This window comes from Carettochelys insculpta, chromosome 6 (assembly GCF_033958435.1).
Source record: "Carettochelys insculpta isolate YL-2023 chromosome 6, ASM3395843v1, whole genome shotgun sequence".
Taxonomy (NCBI): Eukaryota; Metazoa; Chordata; order Testudines; family Carettochelyidae; genus Carettochelys; species Carettochelys insculpta.
Window position 1 is genome coordinate 64,110,048 of NC_134142.1, and position 19,611 is coordinate 64,129,658.

At 45.2% G+C, this 19,611-nt stretch overlaps 1 protein-coding gene and 1 long non-coding RNA gene across 7 annotated transcripts in view; one reads left to right on the plus strand and one right to left on the minus strand.

The window, feature by feature from the left end:
* Positions 1-532: 532 nt before the first annotated feature.
* The window catches only part of TTBK2 (tau tubulin kinase 2), a 155,128-nt gene continuing 136,049 nt past the window's right edge, over positions 533-19,611 (minus strand). For 2 of the 5 annotated variants that reach the window (XM_074997082.1, XM_074997080.1), the window contains 2 exons: positions 14,199-15,454; positions 533-8,622 (listed from right to left, as the gene is read on the minus strand). In XM_074997082.1, the coding sequence (XP_074853183.1) occupies positions 8,154-8,622; positions 14,199-15,454 (1,725 nt within the window). In that variant the 3' untranslated portion in view covers positions 533-8,153. Of the gene's footprint in view, positions 8,623-11,381; positions 12,093-14,198; positions 15,455-19,611 lie in introns of those variants that run through there. The other 3 variants (XM_074997081.1, XM_074997079.1, XM_074997083.1) reach the window with 2 other exon arrangements.
* Positions 16,703-19,611, plus strand: part of LOC142014478 (uncharacterized) — a 74,772-nt gene continuing 71,863 nt past the window's right edge. For both annotated transcript variants that reach the window (XR_012645954.1, XR_012645955.1), the window contains exon 1: positions 16,703-16,954. This is a non-coding gene — a long non-coding RNA (uncharacterized LOC142014478). The remainder of the gene's footprint in view (positions 16,955-19,611) is intronic.

A 19,611-nucleotide genomic window follows, 5' to 3' on the forward strand; every position in this document is an offset into this window, starting at 1 on the left:
AGAAGAATTCTCCCATTGACCTAGCACTGACTACACTGGAAGTCAGTTTAACTGTCACACCGGGATATGGATTTTTCACACTTCTGAATAATGTAGTTATGTTGACCTAATTTCCTCGTGTAAACCAGTCCAGAACGACAGATTTCTAATCTGCCTGATTTTTACTACATTGAACCTGACCTGTAGCAGTGCCATTGCTTCATTGTATGGAGAGAGTGAAGCCAGAAATAGAGTAAAACTAAAGTCTCTACCCTTACTACTGCAATAGTGAATCTGTCGGAGTTCTTTGGTCTAGCCACTCCAGTTTGCAACATCAACACTTCAACTACTTGCTTTAGTACCAATACATTTTCACTGTGTACTTTCTATGGAACAAAAAATACCAATTGTCCTAACACAACTGGTGCTGCTACTCTCCATTCGTAAGTTCAGAGTTTCAACAGTCAAGAAATAAGTGATAATGATTGGTTGAGAGCCTTATAAACAGGAAACTCATCATACAGAGGCAGTCAAGGACTGAAGTTTTGCATGCTGAATGAATATTTTATTTAGAACCAGTTTATAAAAATAAAATACAAAATAATTTGAAAACAGAACATAAAACATTGTACAAAGCCTTGATATGGTACAAATGGGAAAACAAATAAATAATTACACCTTTATATACAAATGACTATTACAAGGGCATTAGCTCTTCTGCCGATATCTCATGTTCTTTGAAGCCTGAGCAAAAAGAAAAAAATGACTTACAAGATTTTGCCAGGGTGTGGGGACAGGGCAAGAGGGTGTGGAGGACTCTCAACAATTGACTCTCACAATGGTCACTAATAAGCTCTGGGAACAACTTAAATTAATTATACCACAAATTTTAATTCTGTGTTGTTAGATGTTTTCTTATTGGCTTCACTAAACATTCTATCTTTATTTGATTTACCGATTTTTCATTTCTTTCATCTGTTGTCCAGAGATGTTACATTAGTAGTCAAGGATTCATTAATTTGGCAGTTCAGTACTTGTCCCTAGGCTTTGCTGGTGTGTTCCTTAATTTATTGGACTAGATACTTATAGGGAAACAGTTAAAAACTTGCTTGTGCCTGGGCTGATTTATGGGAAAAAAAAATCAGACATTAGAGGAAGGCTTTAGAACCTTGCTCTCTGGCCAAGGAAGGAGGCACGAATGCAAGGGAAGTTTCCCAGCAACCTACTTTCGGGATTCTGTCCGGTGGGTAGAGGAACAGAGGGTGTGAAACAGCTTTTTTAAAAGAGGCCAACTTCCCCAGTATCATGGTATTATGACCATGCTCTGCTGTGCAGTAGTTTATGAGAACCCAAAAGAACTCCCATTCTCCATAGATGGGAAGACAAGGCCCATCAATATTGTATCTATGAGGGTAGACACAAACTGTCCTGCTGTTAAGAGCACCCTACACACTGACCAGTTCACAGATGAGCTGATTCTGAAAGGAGGATAACACCTGCATCTCCCACTGGAGGTAGTTAAATTCCTTTTGAAGGCTTTGGATGATGAACACCTCTTATGGGCAGCCTGCTCATTATATTGCTTTAGAAACCACATGCTCTGTGCCCCTGGTCACAAAATGGCTCCCCACCACAGTATTTGCTACAATAAATGAAGAGGGAGCATTGGTCTACACTGACGCCTCCAAACAGATATTCATTTTTCAAATAAAATAACCAGCCACCGTAAAACTGGAAATATCCTCATGGCATGCTCATTCCTTCAGTCCACACAAAGGCAAAACCACTGACTTCAGTGAGAGTTTCACTTCCATGAGAATGGCTGGACCAGCCCAAGATCAATGTTATCCATATGCAGGAGGAATGGATGTAGTAGACAGCAAAACTTACAGGTTATATAAGCCAATATTTGCACTGAATGAGAAGCAAAACATCTGAATCAACATATACTCATTTGTACATAAGCAGGGTTTCTTTATTTCATTTAAAGCCTTTGTTATACTCAAGCTCAAGTTATGCATTGCACAGTGTCTAGCATTAATGAGAGATGGACCCTGAAGCAAAACAGAGGCTCCAGATACTAAGCATCTTTGAGGAAGTTCAATTCAATATCTGAGCCTTGCTGTTCAGAATACTCTTGCTAGCTTTATGCATCAGCCACATATTTATTTCTGAATATAATTTTCTCCTCAATAAATATTTTTTGCAAAGGGAGAAAGTCATTTCCATGATTATCTGGCATGCATGCTGAGCATCCTGGAAAGTGAGTGGCTAACAAAAAAAACAGCTTATTCTATACAGGAAAGATTGCAAGTACTAGAGGCTTGTCATGGTTACCTTAAGAGACACTATTACGAATGATAGAATGAAGGTCAAATATAAATTAAAACATGAATTAATGGAGTAGCCACTAAGTTAACACACAGTACCTAGAGATGATAACCTATTTATTTTTTGTCTTAAAAGGAGCTCTGACTCAATATTAAAATAAACTATATGATTTAAAGCACAATACTATAGAGCCTGCCGTGATTGTAATTATCTGCTTTAGATGGCCTGCTAGGATAAATCCAGGTAGTATGAGTCATCATACAACCCAATCTCCCCTCTATTTAATTTCTTTTTTCTAAATATATTTATATGTTTGTGTTTCAGGAGTAGGGGAGTCCAGGTGGGAGGCCAGAAACATAGATTGTGTATCTATGCATATGGTTGAGACATATATAAGTCCTTAAGATTCATTTTTTTTCAGTCTAGTCTCCTGGCATTTGCTCCAAAGAGAGATATATAAAAGGATTAGACACTACACTAGATAATACTCCAGTAACAGCAAGGGCCATCCATAGCTTTTAACAGATAAACAGAGAGGACATGGTTAACTACAACAGCTTTTATCAATATAGTAACCAGGTCCCCTGAAAGTGTTACAATGGAAGGACAGTAGACATTTGGAATGATAGTATATCCCTTATTAGCCTAATCCTGCAAGTTGCTGAGTACCCTCAAAACTCTTTGTCAACAGGAGATGAGGGTATTCAGGGCTTCGCAGGATGACACCCATAAAAAAGCAAATTGTTATTTTCTAACCAAGTGACTGGAAATTGACTGGATTGCAGTTGATACTCATTTCTCCCGTTCAATTTTGGAAGGTTCATTTTGTCACTGAAATGACATGCACAAATATTCTACATGAAACAAACAAAAAGAAAAAACAATTATATCAAACAGTACTGGGAGGTGTGCACCAGTTCTTTGCCACTAACTCCTTTTTAAGAGATTGAAATAATTAACTTCTGGCAGTCCTCCTTTCTCATGTTGATGTTGCTACCAGAATTCATGTCCTTTAAAGTCTGGGGAAAATGTGCAATTCATTATGGAAAAGGTAGCTTGCTGACAGGAGACATTAGTGTAAATCAAGCATGGCCCAAATTCTACTTTAGGGAAGGAGAGAAGAATGAGGCTTACAGTACATTACTGTTCAGACACCACCACAAATGCTATATAGGGAGCATGAGCATCTTGCCCAAGTTAGGACTGTAGGATTATGCCCATAATTTGGAAAGGGACTGGTGCTACAATTAGGCCAGGGATAAGTGTGGGTAGTTAAAGGAGAGGGTCAGACTAAATGAAAATATAGGTGGCCTCGGTTAGTTCTGACAGCTGAATGCGAAAAAAGAGGAGGCAATTGCTAACGTAGTTCCCACACACTTTTATCCAAAACATGGAAGGTGAATGGAATTACTTTAAAAGACCAAATTCACTGTCTTCCATCTGTAATTAACGATCACAAATGCCTCAGGAATGCATGGAGTGAAGCCCTCAGAATGCAGGCTGTCAGCCTACTTTTAAACTTATAGGATAAGATTTAGCCCTCTGCTTTGTGAATTTTCTGAGAGGTGAGGGAACAGGGAGCTTGTTTCTCATCCATGCAAATATCAAGACAGGATTTTGCAAGATAGGATATGGTTGCTAGCTACAGGAAACACCCTGCACCTCCGTACTCACCCAGACAGCTAACATATGTACTAGTGACTGGCACTAATTATGGCTCCTTTTTCAGAGCAGCACACCTAGCAGCGTGTTGCCTTTGTCCACCCTGGGCCATCCTGCCCTGCTCTAGTGGTGGATGTATGCTTTGCATCCTTCTCTCTGCCAACTCTGCCATGTCATATCATTCACAAAGTCAGAGGCAGGATATTGCCTCTAGCTAATCAAACGAGCTGTCAGCATTCTATGAAAAAGTCTTACTAATACTGAGATTTTAAACACCTACAAACTAAGCATAGCATCAAATGCTGGATCTCATTTCATCTTAAGACATCAAGGCATCCATACCGATAGCTGTGCAAAAAAGCTCTGGAGGGCCCAGCAGGCATATAAGGAGAGGGGGAATTCCAGCTCTTCCCCAACACCTCTCACCTGGCCACAAAAGACCCCAGGAAGCAGTGGAATTGCCACAGTTTTGGAACATATGGGGACCATTAAAGAACAACTGTGCAGGAAGAATCTGAAAGCCCCCTGTGTCTTAGCTGCACATCAGTTCTCTCCACAGAAATGGAGATTTGGATTGGAGGAGGGTACAGTCAGTGGGTCCGTGAACTAACCTTTATGTAATGGGAAACTACTGCAACTTGTGCAGAATGACTAAAGCTGCTCTGGGCAAGATTCTCCCTCTCCTCAACATGGCAGAGGTTCCCTGCACAAAGCTATTTACCTCGACTTTGCAGAGGGGGCAGTGACATTTAGTGTTTCTAACAACTGTAGTTAAAAGTATAATAATTTACATTTCTGGGATTTATTTTTATATGGTTGCTGATGATTGCAGAGGCCCTTTAGAAATATATTACAAGGATGGCAATTACACAGGGCTCGCTTATTGTCTGGCTACATTGGCGCATTGTTTAGTTCATAATACTCAAGTTTGTTATCTTCATGGGGGAGGAGTTATATAACCAACAAAGTAAAGTGGGGAGAACAGTACAAGAAAGGCTATATTCTTGACCAATCCACAACTTGAAGTTGCTTCTATTAGTAACTCAGTAGTTTTCTAACCAGTTACAAATTACTTTGTCATTCAAATCTGCTGTGAACTCCCATCAAGGTCTTAAAGTTCCTTTCCATGCATTGCACTGAAAATGCTAAAAGCACCACACTCTGCTTTGATCTTTCCTTCATTCTGTTGTAGTTCCTCTCCTTCTGTTGGCAAAAAGTGCAAAGAATAATGTATTTCTACAAAATTAATATTCTCAGCTTTATTTACTATTATGTAATATTGCACATTAAGGGCATATTTTAGTCTCTGGCAGAGCAAAGGAAGATATTTCAAGTTTTACGTCTCCCTCATCTGTCAAACAAACTATTCTTGCAGTAACAGTGATTACCTGATTCTGTATCCTGCTATAGCAGGAGAAAATGTAAATACCTTATTTTCAATATTTCAGGGGAAGGGCACAGTGCCCAAACCTGCCCCCCCGAAGTTAATGGCAAACCCCCCACAGACCTCACTGGTATAGGACTGAACTTAAAGACCAAAGTGAATACTCTTCAGAAAATTGAGAATGAAAAATTATCTTAAGCTACCACATTGTCTTAAGAAACTGTATCAGCAGAGTTTTGGGGATAAATGCCTACAATGAGATTCAACTCTTTAGCGTATACTGCAAGGTGACAGGTAAGGAAATCAAAGGGGAAAAGACGGTGTTTGATTTTTTTGTCATAGTCATCTATTAGGTATTCATTAACTGTCACTGCATATATAATATGTTAAATCTTAAAAATGCACATTGTGAAATGAAAAAAACAGCAATTACAAATCCTATCTTGCAATCAAAGTTACAGTACCTCTGAGTCTGTGCTCCTGTTCCACACACACGCATACGCATACACGCGCACACACACACACAAATCATAAATAAGAGGAAAAAGCTGAGACTCAAAACCATGGTTTTCTGACAAATCACCAATCCTTCAACCCTGTACTGAGGCTTGAAGGCTATTTGACTCCGTGAATGCCAGGAAACTATTTTCAGGAAATGAGAGATGCAATGCCAAGAGTATTCAGGCACATAACAGAAAAAGAACTGCATCTGTGGTCCATAAATTACAAATGGAGAATGAGAAAGAGGAAGTGAATTTATATAAGCCTATATGTGTGTATGTATATATATATATATATATATATTTATAAATATTTATATTATATAATTTACCATGAGGACATGCAATTAGTATAGCACCTATTATACAATATAATACAAAGGAATAGGCCTTTCCAATGGTATAGTTTTTCAGAAACAGTAGGTTTGCCCTACCTATTGCATTCCTCTGCAGTGTTTGAAACCTGAATGAAACTGAGGTTCCACACTGTGCTACATTACTTATGAAGAACAGTATACACAGAAGCAAAAAGAAATTTCCAATACACTCTGACAGAACAGGTGAAATTCAGTGCAGCTCAAGGTTAGCTGTGATGCAGCATTAGAAATGAGTCAGGAAATATTTCCTTTTCAATCCAAAGGTACTGATTTGGCAGCAAACAGAGGTTAAATAAAAAGCACAGATGCTGGCTACAAAGGCATATGACCACAGCAAGCAGATCAGTAACTGATAATACTTCCAGACATCCAGCATCCTAGGGCAGCTAGCATTAGGGATGCTAGTGTATCCCTTTCAGATTTGTACTTGTGTGTTCTTAAATTATTGTGATCCACTGTACGTTTCTGAAAAGAGTAAAGTCTGCTGTACCCTTAAGTGTCCTTCAGTGATCCTTTACAGAATATTAAGTGAGAACTAAAGGAACTTATTCGGGGAAAAAAGGCTTTATTCACAGAGAAGGGGGTCTGGTTTTGCTAAGACATTTGGACAAGTGGGAGACAAAAACCCCAACAGAGAGTTTTTGAGATATGCTTCCTTTCCAGTTATATTGCCAAACATTCTCATTCCGATTCTGTAGGAAATGGAAGTGAAGGCCTTTGTTCTTCTTGTCTATAACCTATCAAGTGCACTGGGTCTGCTCTCATATCTCAAAATGAAACACACACACAGTTCATATTCTAGACTTTGGCTAAATTCTGAGGAAAATAAAAGTCCGAGTTTGTAGCTGTTCCTGCTCCTTCCTTCACAACACTGCAATCTTGGATTTAGTGACAAGAGAGCAACATTTTGTGAATAAAGTTAATAAGGGATCAAGTAGATCATAACTAATAGGAAAATGATACTTGTAACAATGGCTCTCTTTTGGACTCAGGCAGCCTTTCAGACAAACTATTTACGTAATTCTGATCAAATACACAGCAGTGTACAACAGCACTGCAACAACCCTTCAGTCTGAAGACTCTTTCTTCTTTCTCCCATAACTCAGACTTGAATGACTGCCTCCAGAATCTACATAATACAGGCCTAGGGAGGAAAACCGTGGCTCCAGAAGAAAAAAAGCAACATGACTGATGTTCAAAGGTTCCTGTGTACTAACCAACAGAAGACAAATGCCTTGCGAAATATCACCATAAAAACTCAGAAAATGTTAAAACTTATTTTTAAGAAGTCATCAATACACAGAACATAGGAAGTGTGTATTTTTTTTTAGGGGAATCAATACCATGGGGGCGGGGGGGACACTGAATAACTCAGGAAGAGATGTGCACAATCTGACACTGTAAAGACTCACAGATTAAAAAAAATTGTTTAAATAAGGTGCTTATTTAAACATCTACAAACAAATGTCTGAGAAGTACCTACCTCAGAGGTATCATTGCAAAAATAAAAGTGGATATTGCAAGGTTCCAATACATATTCTTTGAGAAAGGCCTTAAATAATTAAGCCAAATCTACTAAGTACACAACATAAAAACAATAAATAAATAAAACCCCTCACAGATACCTACTTTAGAGATAATTTTAACAGCAAAATGATCCACACATCTTTGACTGTTTTTCTCTGGCCTCTATCACCCTTCCTGATCTGCTTGCTGCATATCATTAGGAATGCCTGGCCAATACTTTACACACTATGGACTCATCAAATTAATTTATCCTATGTTCACTTTCTTTTGAACGTGAGTATTCAACACTGATTTCTGTTGTTTTTTGGGGGTCTTTTAGTTTAAATACACAACACACAGACACAACATGCATCAGATTAAGAGAAGGCTTTTACACCTGTCAAGGCTCAGTTCTTATCTGCTAAGTTTACTAGCTGATTTACTCTTTCCTGTGAGGGTTTTAGTGTTTGGGGAGTAGTGGCAGGAGCTGTTGGAGCTTTTCAGACCATTCTTGCTTGGTTTGCTGCAGAAGTGCTCCTGTTGGCAGGACCGCCTAGAGGATGAGGAGCCTGAATGGCTAGGAGGCGATTTACTCCTCCCAAGGTGTGGGGATGAACTCTTCTGGTCATGGTGGGGCCGTCCAGCCCGGGATGGTGAAGAACTGGCTGTACGGGGTAAGGAAGAGCTCCTAGGGGAGGCACTGGGGCTACGTCGAGGGATGACAGGACTTTTAGGTGGCGTTTTTGGGCTATGTGGAGATCCTGGACTCTTACACTGGGTGGAGCTCCTTGGTTTTTGAGATCCATTCTGAAGGATTTGAGCCAGACGAGAGATAAGATCTGAATCTGAGTTGCTGCTCCCTAGAACTCTGTACCTGCGTAATCTGAAATCAAAAAGCAGAGAAATTATTTCCACCATTCCTTATGCTTTGTCCATTACAGTGTACATACATAAACATAGTATAAGTGGAAACTAGAAATGGGCCCTAGCTGCAGAGTTCACACCTGTATCTGAACTTATCTAAAGTCCAGAGGTACCTGGATCTAGGATTTTGGTTTATATCCACCACTTCAAATGGTTACGGTATCCATGTACTGTACAGTACTTCAACACATAACAAGAATGTCTTCATAAGTAGAAGAGAGAGGTATCAAAGTGCACGCAGGCATACTTATTTTTGGTAATTCTGGAAGAAGCATACTGAAGAGAGATGCTTATCAACTCCTTTTTGTAGTGATAGACACTCCCTCTCTACCCACAACTGCTTCAGTCTGACAGAGTGTGTGGAATAGGGCAAAAATATCCCTTGACAGTTTCCTTCAAAGCATATTGCATCACTAATGACAACAACCCTCCCCTTCTCCTTCTAGTCTACTCAGACATAGAACAGGATTATGAATGCCTATGCACAGATGTCCAGGGTGAAGTATAGTTTCTGGACTCCTCTCTGCCCTCCTCTCCATTCTTGCGCATAATCAGCCAGGATCTCACCCAAACCAATTATGTCTAATGCTGTTTAGCAAACTTTTCTAACCAGTAGGCTTCCAAATAAGAGCACCTTTGTAACAAGTTTTGTAAGTGTTCAGCACTGAAAATCACTATAACTTTAGGAACCCAGGTCTGAAAAATTTCAGCCATTCATATTTACAGGATAGTTTAGTGGAAGGCCATCACATCCTTTTGTTACACTTTAGCTACGTCTACACGTGAACGGTACATCGAAGTAGCTTATTTCGATGTAGAGACATCGAAATAGGCTATTTCGATGAATAATGTCTACACGTCCTCCAGGGCTGGCAACGTCGACATTCAACATCGACGTTGCGCAGCACCACATTGAAATAGGCGCTGTGAGGGAACGTCTACACGCCAAAGTAGCACACATCAAAATAAGGGTGCCAGGAACAGCTGCAGACAGGGTCACAGGGCGGACTAGCGCTTCCGGGGCGACAGCTAGCCGCTCCCTTAAAGGGCCCCTCCCAGACACACGCAGCCTGCACAGCACGCCGTCTGCAGAGCCATAGGCACGCACACCTCAAGCGACGCAGTCATGGACCCCCAGCAGCAGCAGCAGCAGCAGCCGCCGCCACCCCTGTAGGAGCAGTGCTCGCCCTGCTCCATGCCATGCAGGAGGCAGCTGAGCACCTCCTTGCCACAGAGGAGGAGCTGCCCACAGGGGAGGAGGACTCAACCCCCAACCCTGCAGCCCCCCGCCCCACACGCCGCCGGCTGTGGAGCTACCCCACCAGCACCGACTGGTGGGAGCGGCTGGTGCTCAGAGAGTGGGATGATGACCACTGGCTCCAGAACTTTCGGATGAGCCGGCAGACATTTCTGGAGCTATGCCAGTGGCTCACTCCCACACTCAGGCACCAGGACACCGCCATGCGGCGTGCCCTCAGCGTGGAGAAACGGGTCGGCATCGCTGTCTGGAAGCTGGCCACTCCAGACAGCTACCGATCTGTGGGACAGCAGTTTGGCGTCGGCAAGGCCACCGTCGGGGCTGTCCTCATGGAGGTAAGAGGACCCACGGGGGGAGGGGGAGGCAGCCCTGGCAGGGGAGGGGAGGGGGGCCCTGGCAGGGGAGGGCCACACACACCCTGCACACCCCTCACTGGTACTCTCCCATGTGCTTCCCCTGCAGGTCGTCCACGCCATCAATGCCCTGCTCCTCCACAGGCTCGTGAGGCTGGGGGACCCAGATGCCACCATCGTGGGCTTTGCCACGCTGGGCTTCCCCAGTTGCTTCGGGGCTCTGGATGGGACCCACATCCCCATCCACGCCCCGGAACACAGTGGAGGACGCTACATAAACAGGAAGGGCTACCACTCAGTGGTCCTCCAGGCGTTGGTGGACAGCCAGGGCCGTTTCCTGGACAGTTATGTGGGCTGGCCTGGCAGCACCCACGACGCCCGGGTATTCCGGAACTCGGGCCTGTGCCGACGGCTGGAGGCGGGGACCTACATCCCCCAGCGGGAGATCCCTGTGGGGGACACCACCATGCCCCTCTGCGTCATCGCAGATGCGGCATACCCCCTCCAGCCCTGGCTCATGCACCTGTACACGGGCCATCTGTCTGCCAGCCAGGAGCGCTTCAACCAGCGCCTGAACCACGCGCGCCAGGTGGTGGAGCGCACATTTGGCCGCCTCAAAGGGCGCTGGAGGTGTCTCCTCACCCGCCTTGATGCGGGCCCCACCAACATCCCCCAGATTGTGGGTGCGTGCAGCGCCCTACACAACCTGGTGGAGAGCAAGGGGGAGGCCTTCTTTCAGGGCTGGGCTGTGGAGGCTGGCAGGGCCGATGTGCAGCCACCCGCTGCCCCCAGTCGCCAGGTGGACCCCGAAGGGACCCAGGTCCGGGAGGCCCTACGGGCCCAGTTTGATGAGGCCGCAGGGTGAACGCTGGCAGGCCCCCCACTGCACCCCCCCATCCTCCACAACACTCCCTGCCCCTACGCCCACATCACAGAGCACCCAAGAGCACCCCCCACACACTTTTCTTGTAAAAATAAAAGCAGACAGTTGTTTGTCAAATCAAACATCTTTTGAACTCTTATTATTACTATCTCAATGACTAACTATGTACAGGGAAATTCTAACTTATATACGTATATATTATAAAAACAGGGATAACATGAAAGGGGAAGACAAGGAAGGGGAGAACTATTTACATGGGCGGGGGTAAGGATCAGCACTGTAAAACAGGGGTCACAAATACAAACTATTTACAGCAAAAAACTAACTTAAAACTGGGAGGAATATATACAAAGGGGGGGGGGGGCACATCCTGGGCCCCACGCCCCTACAGTCCAGCGCTGGGGGTGGGCGGCTGGGATCCCCGCCTCGGCCACAGCCCTGGCCGGGGCTGGCTGGGGGCCGGGCGGACCGGGAGATACGGCTGGCGAGTGTCAGCTGGCCCCAGGTCCCCCTCGGTGGAATGGCCCTCGGTGGCGGGTGGCGGTGCGACGGCGGACGGCACAGCGGCTGGAGCAGGCAGGGCGGGCGCTGCGGCGGACGGCGCGGCCTGGCGGGGCCAGGGAGTCTGTGATGCGGTTGAGGGTCCGCATGTAGGCCCCCCATGCCTCCTGGCGCCAGGCCAGTGCCCGCTCCTGGAGGTGGAGGCGGCGTTCCTCCACCCACAGCCGCTGCTCGGCGACCTCCAGCTGCTGACAGTGCAGTGCCAGCAGCTGGGGGGTCCGTCGCTGGCGGCTGGTGGTGCTGCATCCGCCGTCTTCCCCGCCGTGGAGCCGGTGGTTGCTCCGCCGAGGGGCTGGCCTGGAGTGATGGCCCCGGAGGGCTTTCCGGGACCACTGAAGCCTCGCCGGCACTCTCTGGTCCTTCCGATGGTGCAGCTGTGGAACACAGGAGAGGGGGAAGAAGAGTGTAGACAGCCGTTAGTGTGGGCCCCGAGCCATGGCCCTTGTCCCCCCACCCCTCTGCTGCAGGGTCCCCATCCCCATCCCCAGGAGATGCTGCTGTGATGGGGTTCAGGGGTCCCCCTGCACTGCACCCTGTCCCCTGGCAGGAGTGACTCTCAACTCAGCAGGTACGACAGGAGGTTTATTAGGCAACAGATGCCCAGTTTCTCCCAGAAGTGACAGTACAGCAGTCAGAGACGGTCCTTCCAACCCGTCCTGGGGAGAAGACCCCGAGGGGTGCCCCTCTGGGGTGTAGCTTTCCCCCTCCTCAGGCTGGCTGCCTTCCAGCTCTCCCTTCCCCTAACCTCTAACTGCTGCCCCCGATTCAAACCCAGCTCGGCTACTCCCTCCTCTTTGTTCAGGGCAGAGGTGTAACCTGCCAGTTGTAGCCCCAGGATCATCCTTAGCCACTGGGAGCTATTCAGCTTGTTTCTTATATCTAGCCTGCGTCTCGCATTTGCACTCCCCCCACTCCATCACATGCTGCTGCTGCTGGGTGTCCCACCCCCTCCCCCCTGGGGACCCTAGAGGTTCCGCTTCCGCTTCCGCCAGCCCCGGGGATGGGGCATGGCACTGTCGTGCTGGGGGGCCTGGGCTGATGCACTCCTGTGAGGGACATGCCACTGCTGTCCTTGGGGCCATGGTCATCTGGGCATGTGGAGGGCCCTGGCCATATCTATTACCCCCGCCCCTCAACCCCGGGGGTGTGCACCAGGGGGGGTACATACCTGACGGTCCACTCCCATGGTTGGGGGACACCCGGGGGGCGGACGCCCGGCTGGAGCTCCAGGATGGCATCATTATCTGGAGGCCAGTGTTGCTGGAGGAGGAGTCCCTCTCCTCCTCCTCCTCCGGTGCCCTGGGGGTGGGCTCCTGGGGGGGGCCCCCGGGGTGCGGGGCTTGCCTCCGGGGCGGACTCCACCTCTGGTGCCTGCTGGGGCTCCTCGGCTGAGGTATCAAGAGTGGCCGGAGGGGAGGAGGTGTGCCAGGGGCCCAGGATGGCCCTGAGCTCCCTGTAAAAGGGGCAAGTGACGGGGGCGGCCCCAGATCGGCCGGCCGCATCCCAGGCCCGGGCGTAACCCTGCCGCAGCTCCTTCACTTTACTGCGCACATGATCCGGAGTGCGGGCAGGGTGACCCCGGGAGGCCAGGCCCTCGGCCAGCCGAGCGAACACATCCGCATTCTGCCTCTTGCTCCCCATTACCTGGAGCACCTCCTCCTCACTCCAGAGCCTCAGCAGGTCCCGAAGCTCGGCCTCCGTCCAGGAGGGGCCCCGCTGCCGCTTCTCCGCCTGGCTGCTGGGCTGTGAGCCCTGGCTCCCCTTGCGGGGGGGGGTCCCCTGGGGGGGCTGCCGGGCGGCCATCGCGTCGGGTGGGGGTGTGGGTGGCTGCGGAGGAGCATGCAGGCTAGCCGCGTGTTACTGCTGCTGCCTGCATGCTCTCTCAGCTTCCTGCACAGGAAGTGAGGGGGTGGGGACCTTTAAGGGGCTGCTCCACGCGGCCACCATTGAGCTCAGGGGCTAGAGAGAGCGTCTCTCAATCCCTCAGCTGATGGCCGCCATGGAGGACCCCGCAATTTCGATGTTGCGGGACGCGCAACGACTACACGGTCCCTACTTCGACGTTGAACGTCAAAGTAGGGTGCTATTCCCATCCCCTCATGGGGTTAGCGGCTTCGACGTCTCACCGCCTAACGTCGATGTTAACTTTGAAATAGCGCCCAACACGTGTAGCCGTGACGGGCGCTATTTCGAAGTTGGTGCCGCTACTTCGAAGTAGCATGCACGTGTAGACGCAGCTGTTGAGTCATTGCTAATACCTAACTGATGAGTTAAAGATTTTTTTCTTAAAAAAAATTAAGATATTTCTCAAATGCTTTTCTGCAGTAAGATCACTCAATTTAGGATTTTTAAAAAGAAATAGGTTTACAAATAATAGATGTTTTGGACACACACACAATGCATATTCTCACAACACTCTTTGCAAACCAGATCAAAGTTATTGTAACATAAAATACGTATTTCTAGTTCATCTGTATTACCTGGCTTCCACCCCAGGCCTCGGTGGTGGTTTTCCTGGGGGAGGATGAGGAAAGAACTGAGCTGATGTTGAATTGTTAACTTGATCAGTTGTAGCCCAGGATACTGGCCTAGGAATCTTGCTCTTTCTGGACTGAGAGCTACTTGGTGACAAAGAGCCCTCCTCAGATTGTTTGCTCAAATGAGAGTCTGGCGTCAATCGTGAAAAGGAGGATAATACATCATCCTCTGAAAACGGAACAGGAGCAGTAGCCACTTTTTCCTCCAGTGACTTGTCAGAGGCACTTGAGAGGTCACCAAGGAAAGACTTGAGCTGTCTCTTTTCCACAAGTAGCCTGACCAAATCTGTCTGATGGGCCTTCTTTAAGAGAAGCTTTTCCTTTGCTGAAACAGGAGAAGTGGACTCTGATGTCAGGTCTATTTCTTGTGCTAAAATTGGTATGCGACTTTGTCTGACTACAAAGGGTGACCTAACTATGTCTTTCTTGGACTGCTGAGAACTCTCATTATCTGAAATACAATGGAACAGCTCTCCATTTTGGGGGGCATTTTTCTCTCCCTTGCCCTCCTGGTGAAAAAAATTAGTGAAGTCCGTCTGGTGGCATTCCAAATCTTTATTATGATCAATTTCTTCACTATCATGGAAACCATTTTCCTGCACAACTACTATTTGGCTTTCCTGTTTATCAGCAAATAGGTCAATGACTCTTGATGGTGAAATCCCTGATGCCTCAGCTGCTGCTGACTTCAGTACTTCAGAGTTTGCATCTGAATTTGGCATCAAGCAGGAAGTCCTTGGCCGTGATTCATCAGCAGACTCAATAGCAACTGAAGGTTTCCCCTCCAAAAATTTTGAGCTTCCTGGTGAACTCTGCCCTTTGTGAGACATTTCTATGGCATCTTCAGAAACCCCTGGAAGTCTGCTTTCTTCAGTTTCTACCAGGAAATATTCAGGTTCCTCTTCTTTCTTCCTACTGCTACACTGTTCAAGTAGGTCCTTTTGGCCACAGTCTTGGATGTGTCCTTCCCTCTCAAGTGCCTCATGATTTAACTGAAGTAACAACTCTGTTCTGCTAGTACTAGTGGGAAGTGCGTCCTCCGTCACTATCAATCCAGGCACATTTTCCTTAGGAGAGGAAAACTCCACAGTGTGTTCCATTGGATGAGTGTCTCTGTCCCTCTTCTCTAGCTGGTGACCATAATGAAAGCTCTCCGAGGCAGACTGGGTGGATGCCACTGACGGTCTAGGTATCGTTATCTACATTGGTAAATTAAAGGAAAAATTAAAAGATAAGAACATCATCTTATAGAGATCATATTCTTTAAAATGCAGTCTTGATACTATATGTTCAAGGTGCTATTGTTCCCATCAAGCATAATGTTCATAATGGAAAAATAACAGATAATTTCATAAATGACGTTTGATTTGCCTAACTAGCAAAGAAAACACTTTAACAGCCTGGAACAAAATGTATGGCATCTGTAAACAATCTCTGCTGAAAAGGTTACAAACACCAAGAGCAATACTGGAGACTAGAGCCAGCCTAAAGAGTTAATTAAGTTTTGCTAGTTATTTTTATAGTTTTCCATATGTTTGTAAAAATTTACACATTCTATTTCATAGGAAAAAACCAATCTTTAACAAGCTATGTCATAAAAATTACAAGATCCTGCTGTCATGGATGAAAGTTGATAAATAGTAATATTTCACAGGCTAGGATTAAAGAACTGAGGCTTATGTTCAAGGCAGCTGATAGTGCCCACTGAGTCACCACAATGTCTCTCCCTTGTATAGACATCTAGACAGAGCCTGCAGTGTTCCTCAGTAGCAGACATGACTATGGAATGTAAGTCAACAAAGCCTCCAGTATTCACCTCTGCTTGATGGTGAGGCTGACAACAGTTTCCATGAAATCTGCAATTTTACCTTAAAGACTTTACTGACATGTGCTGCAGAAATAAAGTGCTGGAGGGCTCAAATGGCTTTTAACATAATTAGAAGAGTGACACTATTGGTTGATAAAATCAAACTCACCCATTAGGTCCCACACACATTTCTCAGTTAATATTGGTGATATTCAATCTACCTCCATCAAAATCAAGTGGGAATTGATAGTGACATTGCACCCTCTTGAATTCAACAGCTGCACAGAGACTCTCACTCCTTTTGCACAGTCCCATGTAACAAACATCTATAATTATAAGGTCAAACTTGCCTTCATCAGACACAAATATGTAAGTTATCAGACACTAATGTAAATCATTTACAGGAAAAACATGAAACATTAGCCATGCTGCATCATGATACTGAAGTTACAGAAATTAATATTTATTTATGTTAAGGAAATTATTGCCATATCATTTTGAGATTTTTTGGACATGCTTTTCTAATGTGCCTTCCTTTTGGATGTTTGTTCCATATTTGGGCTTGAGGCGGGATGGGGAATGTGCAATGTGTTTTTATACACAGCTGTGTAACTGGTCTCAGAGCAGTAGTGATTTGCAAAGCAGGTTCTTTATAGTTCCACTGATAACATGAAAATCAAGCATTTTTTCTGATACTTTTAGGGCAAAGAAAATGGAGTTTTCACTCAGCACACAGGGAGAGAAAGCAGGAGGTAGAACAAGGAAGGCATTCTAAGGATTCCCAGATGGGACTGATGAAGCTGTATCTGCTGTTCTTACAGAGGATTTGCTAGGATCAGGAGAGAAAGGGAAAATCCCTACTCAGATGCCTGGAGTCTTTCTCCAGGAAAAGGTAAATTTTATTCTCATTTAACTGCTAATTTGTGTTCAGTGACAGGATCAATATGCACAGTCCTGGGTTCTTCTTGTTGACTGAATCTGAACGGCATGTTGTTAGCCAATCAAACCAAAAAGTAGTCACACTTAAGGGATGGTTCTCACTTCCTCTCTAATCTGAGTTTGAGTTTTTAACAGGAAAGAAATATTGTCTCCATTTTTGAGTGAGAAATGTCTTTTTTACTCCATGATTCAAGAAAAAAATCCAGGATCTTTCCAGGGGAGGGGGAAGGGATCTGTGTTATACGGATCCAATCACAAAAAGCAAAAGTGAAATAGGAATAAATTTGCCTTTCCATTACTGGGACCTAAACTGCACATATCCTGCATTTTAGTAATACCCTAGCAAGCCCTTAGGATCTAAAGGAAAAAGAATAAAGGACATTAGGTTCAAGAATGTGAGAATTCTTTCTCCCACATTAAATCAAATGTGAGGGAGCTTGAAATAGAGCTACTGTCCCCTCACCTTCTAGCAAAGAGGACTGCAATCAAGACCACTGTTTTGAAGGTAAGAAAATGTGAGCTGAATGATGACAATTTTAAAAAAGGATGCTATAGAGGCTCTCGTATACTTTTGAAAATAACATTAAAACTCTAAGTGGCTACTGATGATTTAGGAGAGACTTAAGAAAAGGCATTTTTTTCTCCAAGGACCTGAAATACAAAAGAAAGAACTCCCCCACTAACCCATGCATGTAATTCCTTAAGGCATAATACTTGATGTCTTTACTTCCAAGGAACTAGAAGTTGAACTCTTATGAAAGCCCTGCTGAAATAAGTTTAAGATAAATGAGATCTTGGCCTTCTTGGATGAAGCCCTCTAGTCCTGGGTGACTGAGCACAGCCATGGAATTAGAACTGCTAAATGGTTTATAGGTACACATTTCTCTCCTTGAATGGAAGTATCCTTCCTTGAGCCCCTTAGCAAACTCACATGGTTCAAGTGCTCAGAAGGAAAGGAAGCCCTCTTCTTGTGATTCTCCATAGACCCAGATCAAAAATGCCCATTGTCTCGCTGACCCGCTTTAGAGCTTGGTCTTTAGACTTTGTTCACATGGGTTAGTGAGTTAGGTAACTGATCATGCAGAGACCTTTCCTAAAGAAGGTTGCTGAAACTTCAGACATGGCTTTAATAAAATTCAAAGGAGCTAGTAATTGGGACTGGGCTTACCAGTGTTGGGTAATTGTTTGGTCCTTGGGTTCCATCTCTCCTCTTTCCAGCATCCATCATCAGCAATCACTCCACACTGTTGTGGTCTACTTTTGGTAGGTAGTGATTTGGCCATTCTACCTGGTCATCAGTTGAGTTCACCCCTTTCCATGGTAAAAGGGTCCAATTATATATATAGTCCAACATACGAAGAAAGCCTCTTCAGCCTAACTCCAAGGCCCTGCGGGTGGAATGCCCTTGACACAGGGCTTACGATGTATTTATCCTCTCCTCCTTTCCAAGAGCAAGAGAAGGGATAGGAAGGACTTTATGGTCCCTCCATGAAAATTGTGATTAGAAGGGGAGCCTAGACTCTCCCTCTCCACTGGGTTCTGACTCAGAGCCCTGTGAGAGCCTGTATGCTCTCAGGTACAGCATGGGCAAATCCTCTGTGTCCAGATCTGCTTCCTAACTCTGCCCCTGTCCCTTTCCCAGGCTTAAATACCCCATTGCAGACCTGAGACCAGGCCAAAAGAAAATATTAATGATTTTAAAAGCCTTATATCAATTAGAACAGGTGAGATGTGGAGGAAAGTATTTATTAACATTGCAAAACCAGGATATCGCTTTGATATTACAGGATATCACTTTCTATCTAGCAGTCACAGGGGAATGGAAGGATTCCATCTTGAATTTTGGTTTTGCTTAAGGCTCTGGATAGATCTGTCCCCCACACAGCTCCTCTGGGGACTCTAAAGTACTTGACAAATTCCAAAAAATATTGTTTTCTTAGCATTGCGATAATGACCCTTCAAAGAAGTGGGCTGCATATGAAGAAAATCTTCAATGTTGGCCAAAGAAGAAGGAAGGTGATGTGCCACCACACTTGGAAAGAGAAGGAAACTGGAGGATTTTGAGAAAACAGATCTGGGACTTAATGAAGAGAATCTAACTTAGTAAAGGAATTTATAAGCCAACCAACTGGAAATCCTGTCTTCTTACTCACCACCCCCAATGCCTATTGGTTTGATGAAAGCAGATTATCAAAAGCATTTATTAAAAGTCCTGGACTGAAATCACAAAGGGCAACTGGGATTTCTTAGGTCCATACTTCACGGTAGATTTCTGGATAGAAGATAATTATGCTTATCTGCAAAAGAAGGTTAAGGGAGTTCTTACACTGGGAAGCAGGGACTGGAAAAGAATCCCTGTTAACTGAAAGTTCAGAGGGACTGTCATTTGAAATATCATTAAAGAATCTAGATCCCCTGTGAAATAAAAGGAGGACTCACATCCTGATTTAGGAAGCTTGTTACTTCTGCCTTAATCTAATCCAATCTACAAGGTCCCTCAAGATATTGAAGAAAAGGTAGGCATGTTAGCTGCTAGACAGAAGGAACTGAGCTCAAACCATCAAAGTTATTAATGATTTGTGAGGGTAAGGAGGAAAACAGAAAAAGCCT